This window comes from Chiloscyllium plagiosum, chromosome 40 (assembly GCF_004010195.1).
Source record: "Chiloscyllium plagiosum isolate BGI_BamShark_2017 chromosome 40, ASM401019v2, whole genome shotgun sequence".
Taxonomy (NCBI): domain Eukaryota; kingdom Metazoa; phylum Chordata; class Chondrichthyes; order Orectolobiformes; family Hemiscylliidae; genus Chiloscyllium; species Chiloscyllium plagiosum.
Genome location: NC_057749.1, coordinates 22,392,970 through 22,399,482, shown reverse-complemented (window position 1 = coordinate 22,399,482; position 6,513 = coordinate 22,392,970). Strand labels below are relative to the sequence as shown.

Sequence of the window (6,513 nt, the reverse complement as noted above, 5' to 3'; positions counted from 1 at the left end):
CACCCCACTCCGGCCTATCACCCTCACCTTGACCTCCCTCCACCTATCGCATTTCCAAAGCCCCTCCCCCAAGTCCCTCCTCCCTACCTTTTATCTTAGCCTGCTGGACACACTTTCCTCATTCCTGAAGAAGGGCTCATGCCCGAAACATCAATTCTCCTGCTCCTTGGATGCTGCCTGACCTGCTGCGCTTCTCCAGCAACACATTTTCAGCCAAGCAAATGAAGACAAGCATTTCGTATGCCTTCTTCACCATCCAATGTAATTGTGCTGATACCTTCAGGGATCTAGAGGCTTGCACACCAAGGCCCCTTTGTTCCTCAGTACTCCCTAATTCATTCTGACTTTCCATTTACTATTAAACCTCCCAAATGCATTACCTTGCGCTTATCAGGATTAAAATCCACCTGTCGTTGCTCTCCCAAATTTACCAGCTGATTAATATCAGACTGTAGCCTGAGACCATCCTCTTCACTATAAACAACACCCATCAATTTTCATGGCATCTGCAAACCTACTAACTATACCTTCTACATACACATACAAGTTGTCAATATGCATAACATATTTTAAGGGTCTCGACACTGATCCCTGAGGTACACCGCCGGTCACAGGCTTCCAATTGCAAAAGCAACCCTCTGTCCCTTTGCCTCCGGTTTGGGACAGAGTTTGCCAACTTGCCCTGGATCCCACGGGCACTTCCTTTGGCCTAGACTTCATGTCAAAGGCCTCACTGAAGCTCATGTAAACCACATCAACTACATTACCCTCATCCGTATATTTAATCACTCTTCAAAAAACTCAATTAGTCAGAGAAAATGACATCACCCACCTTAAGAAACCAAGATCTACAAATAGAGAGGTGGGACATACCACCAGCGCTTCACCAGAGACTCTCACTGGTGATGTTACCTAGTCATGGTGACAAAAAGTCTGAACAGTCTTCCGGTTCAGTGAGCAAACTTACATACTTATCGTCAACCAGAGCTACAAATCTTCTCAAAAATTGCTAAGACAGACTCTCCCTCTAACAAATCCAAGCTGATTATCCCTTATCAGTCCCTGACTTTCCAAGTGTTGATCCCCTCAGAACTTTTTCCAATAATTTCCGAATACCTGCTGACAGACAACTGGTCTCTAATTACCTGCCCTATCCCTGCTGCCCTTCTTGAACATAGGAACTGCATTAGCTATCCTCCACTATCCTCCAGTTATCTGACGCTTCACCTGTAGCCAGTAAAGTATTAACTATCTCTGCCAGAGCCCCAGCAACCTCTTCCCTTGCCTCCCATCACAGCCTGAGATACATCCCATCAGGCCCTGCAATACAAAGGTAAGAAATATTAAGACCTCACCCACATCCTGCGGTTCCACACACAGATTGCCCCTTTGATCCCTAACAGGCCCCAATCTTTCCCTTGCAATCCTCTTGCTCATAATATACATCTAAAATTCCTTGGGGCTTTTCTTAATCCCAGCTGCCAAAGATATTTTGTGACCCCTCTTTGCCATCCTTTGTTTTAACCGTCCCCTACATTCAGTGTACACCTGAATGGTCTCCCCTGTTTTTAATGTCTTGTACCTGACATAAGTTTCTTACTCTTTCTTTATCAAACTCTTGATATCCCATGACATCTTGGGTTCCTGGACTTCCTGCCCCGGGTCCTTCACTCTTAGAAGAACACACTGGCCCTGAATTCTCATTATATTAATTTTTTAAAACTCCCACTTTTCAAATGTAGACCTACCCGCAAGTCACTGTTCCCAGTCTTTGTTTGCCAGATCCTGTCTAATGATTTTGAGATTGACCTTGCCCCACTTCAGACACTTGACTTTTGCACGATCCTTATCCCCTTCCATTATGACTTTGAAACTTACAGAGTTATGATCACTATTCCCAAAAATGCTAACCATTTGACTCTTCTGAGGAAGTTGAAATGCCACAGAGGGGTCAGTTCCATGCTTTACTTCTCTTTCAGGACACATTGGGGAACTCAAGGGTTAAACATTCCACTACCAAAGGATGAACTGCAGTATCAATTGAAAGCCTGTACTCTTACAATACGGACAGGACATCTCAGTAGGGGGGAGGCTGACTGAATCTCAAGCATTGAACCTAGTGGAGCCAACATGTGGATTCCCTTGTAGCGTCAGACAGAAGTACTTGCCCTTTCCAGACAAGACTGGTAGCCTTGGCCACAACCCTGCTTCCCACTCCCATTGTCTTTTTCCCCTCCACATGAGCATAGGTATGTGAATCCCTCATTTATGGCAGGCAAAACCCTTCAGCCTTAACCTTTTCCCATCAACACATAATCATGAAGAATAAGACAATCAGTTTCTGTAATCCATTCACATGTTATCACAGGACATGGACATTCATTGGGCCTTTGAAAATTCATAATTACCTACTTTAAACTATGTGATGACAATTGCCCATGTGACTGATAAACCTATGTTTAATTCCTATAAAATATACTGTCTGTGTGTGTGTAGGGCAGAAATTTGTGGAGAAGTGTCACCACAAGGAGACATATGGCTACTTTGTGGACATTTTGAATCTCTCACCGACTGTCCAATAAAAAAGCTACTGCCGTTGTACAGAAAACTTGTGTTGTCCGGATTTGTGGAACACAGCAGACATCGATCACGTGACCAGATTAATTCCCTGGGATTGGGTCTAGTACTGTCCCATCTCGATTAGGACGATCTACATACTGACACGAAAACCTCTCCTGGATGTGCTTTAAATATTCCATCCTGCCTACTCCTTTCACACTAAGGTGATCCCAGTTAACGTTAGCAAAGTTGAAATCCCCTCCTGCTATAATTCTATTCCTCTCAAACCTCTCTGCGATTTACCTACTCTGCATTTAACTCTGGTCTCCCTGCTGCAAGAAAGATGTTGTTAAACGTGAAAGGGTTCAGAAAAGATTAACAAGGATGTTGCCAGGGTTGGAGGATTTGAGCTATAGGGAGAGGCTGAATAGGCTGGGGCTGTTTTCCCTGGAGCGTCGGAGGCTGAGGGGTTTATAAAATCATGAGGGGCATGGATAGGGTAAATAGGCAAGGTCTTTTGTTCCCAGGGAAGGGGACTCCAAACACGGAGGGCATAAATGATCTGGGATAGTCAGCTTGGATTTGTTAGAGGGAGAGCCTGTCTTAGCAATGTGAAAGGGACCTAAGGGGTAACTTTTATTATGCAGAGGGCTGTGTGTGTATGGAATACGCTATGGAGGAAGTGGTGACATTTAAAAGGATGGATTTATGAATAGGAAGAATTTAGAGGGATATGGGCTAAGTGCTGGCAAATGGGACTAAATTAATTTAGGATATCTGGTCGGCATGGGCGAGTTGGACTGAAGGGGATGTTTCCGTGCTGTACATCTCTAAGACTCTATGTATGATCCTCTATCTGCCTCTGACTATTGGAAGACCTGTCATATAATCCCAGCAAAGTAACCACCTTTTTTTATTTCTAAGGTCTACCCAGATGGCCTCATTTGAACGCCCTTCTAGGATATCCTCCAACGCTACTGGATTGATGGTTTCCATTGTCAATAATGCAAGGGCCCCACCTCTCATATATGGCCGTTCCCTCCTGCCTGAACGTTCTATACCTTGGAATGTTGAGCTGCCAGTCCTGTGCTTCCTTCCTTCAGTGGCTGTAACAGTATCATATTCCCATGTGCTGATCAGTGCTCTATGTTCATTGGCCTTATCAGGCAGGCTCCTTACATTAAAATTGATACAGTTTAGCTCTCTGGTCCTCCCATGTGCTTTATCCTGCTCGTGTGCTCCTTGCCTACTGGACTGTCCTGGTATTCCTTCTGTAAGTGATTGGACCTCGCTCCCGACTTTACATCGACTCTGTGCCCCCTTCCCCTGCTGGATCGGTTTAAAACCTCCCCGACACTGTGAGCAAATCTTCCAGCAAGGTATTGAAGCCATTCTGGTTCAGGTGAAATCCATCCGGCTTATATAAGTCCCACCTACCCCAAGCACTGTCCCTGTGGATCCACAAAAGCACCAGCCTGACCTACCTTCCTATCCCTGCACTCGATACCTTTATAATATACAGCAAATATATAATGTACAGCAAATACTTATTCCAGTCAAAAAGGAGTTCCTGAAGAAGGGCTCATGCCCGAAACGTCGATTCTCCTGCTCCTTGGATGCTGCCTGACCTGCTGCGCTTTTCCAGCAACACATTTTCAGCAATTGACAACAGTAAACAGGGAAATGGCAGATAATTTAAACCAGTGTTTTGCATCTGTCTTCACAGTAGAGGACATTATAAACATTACCAAAATTAAGAGATAGGCAAGGTGCTAAAGGGAGGAAAGGTCTTGTAATGGTTTCTATCACAAGGGATGAAGTATTTGTCAATCTAATTCCAGACTTCACTTGATTCTCAAAGCATTCCAGCAATTTGGAAAACTGCCAATGTGATGCAAACACAAAGTGCTGGAGATCGCAGTGGATCAGGCAGCATCCACAGAGAGACAGCAAGCTAACATTTTGAGTCTAGATGACACTTCCCCAAAGCATGGACTCAAAACATTAGTTTGTTCTCTCTTCACAGATGCTGCCTGACCTGCTGTGATTTCTAGCATTTTTTTGTCTTTGATACAGATTCCATGCTACAATCCAATGTCCCAACTGCTTCAAGAAGACCACCATCAACCCAGTGCCAAAGAAAACACATGCAATGTGCCTGAATGACTTCTGCCCAGTGACCCTAACCTCCGTAGTCATGAAATGCTTCAAGAAGCTGGTCACGGCCCACATCAACTCCCGTCTCCCCGTCTGCCAGAGAGACGCAGGTCCACAGTGGGCACTATTTCCCTCGGCCTACACTCATCTCTGGAGCATCGAGACAACAAGGACACCTACATCAGGCTCCCATTCAGCAACTAAGCTCCGCCTTCAACACCATAATCCCTACCAGACTAATTGCAAAACTCTGAGACCTAGGTCTTGGCACTGCCCTCTGCAATTGGGTCCTCAGCTCCCTGACCCACAAACTGCGATCAGTGAAGATAGACAACAGCACCTCCTCTGCAATAACCCTCAACATTGGAGCCTCCCAAAGATGTGTTCTGAACCCCCTCCTCGACTCCCTGTACACCCACGACTGTAACGAAATTCCATACAAGCACCATCTACAAGTTTACTGATGACACCACCATGGTAGCACGGTTATCAAACAGTGATGAGTCAGAATGCAGGATGGAGATAGAGAGCTTGGTGTCGTTGTGCAATGATAACAATCTCCCTCTCAATGTCAGCAAAAGAACTGATCATTATCTTCAGGAGGAAAGGAGGAGGACACTACCCTATCTAGATAAACGGAGCTGAGGTGGAGGGGGCCAAGAACGTCAAGTTCCTCGAAGTGATAATAACTAACAATCTATCCTGGACATCCCATGTAGATGCAACGGTCAAGAAAGCACAACAACGCCTCTTCTTCCTCAGACAGCTTAGGAAATTTGGCATGTCCATAAAGACCCTCACCAACTTCTACAAATGCACCATAGCATTCCATCCAGGTGCATAATGGTCTGATATGACAACTGCTGTGCCCAGGACTGTAAGAAACTACAGAAGGTGGTGTGCATAGTCCAGACCATTACGGAAGCCAACCTCTCATACGTGGATTCCATTTACACAGCTCGCTGCCTTGGAAAGGCTGCCAGTATCATCAAAGACCCATCACACCCCGGCTTTGCTCCCTTCCAACCTCTTCCATCCTCTTCCATCAGGCAGACGATACAGAAGCTTGAGCGCATGTGCCAATAGGTTCCAGAACAGCTTCTTAGCTGCTGTTATCAGACTACTGAATGGACCTCTCCAACCTGAAACCTAATGTTCATCTTGCTTTGTACACTGCCTGTGCAGCTATAACCTTGCATGCCTCGCTCTGTTTAAGCACCCTATGATTTGCATGTCCTTGTTTGCTATGACCAGCCTGTAGAGCTCGCAAAACAAAACTTTGCACAGTACTTAGGTACACACGACAGCAGTAAATTCAATCAAATCTGCAGTAATTTGCTCCAACTATGTCCCTAATCAAGAAGGGAGACAGATTTTGGTTCAGTGCTTTATCGTGTGCGGTGTTTGTTGTGGATTCACTATTTTAAATGTTTGCAGATATTGAAACTTTGACATTTATCATTTTCAAACTTGTTGCTTCATCCCAGATCAACAGGACAAGAGGGTTTCAGTGAGGGATCACCACTACATCATCTCTATCAAATTAATTTATTGAACTGGAATCCTCGCAGAGGAGTGTTGTGGGGGACTGGGGCCTCAGGCAGGCTCCTGTGTATTGTGGCCCGGCGTTTCACAGAGTTCAGAGCAGGTTGTGTGAACATTGTAATCTTTGTTGTAATTGTTATTGAATGTGGGGTTTCTCTCGGGCGGAACGTTTCTCCGCGGACCCTGGGAGCCGGGGGAAGGGGTTAGAGCGCGGACTGGAAGATGGCGCTGTCCTGGTGAGAGGGAGAGGCT

General features: G+C 45.5%; 1 protein-coding gene across 1 annotated transcript in view; it reads left to right on the top strand.

Moving 5' to 3' along the window:
• The first annotated feature begins 6,392 nt into the window (after window positions 1-6,392).
• ice2 (interactor of little elongator complex ELL subunit 2) overlaps window positions 6,393-6,513 on the top strand; it is a 101,115-nt gene continuing 100,994 nt past the window's right edge. Inside the window, exon 1 of the mRNA XM_043680584.1 lies at window positions 6,393-6,497. Within this exon, the coding sequence (XP_043536519.1) occupies window positions 6,484-6,497 (14 nt within the window). The 5' untranslated portion in view covers window positions 6,393-6,483. The remainder of the gene's footprint in view (window positions 6,498-6,513) is intronic.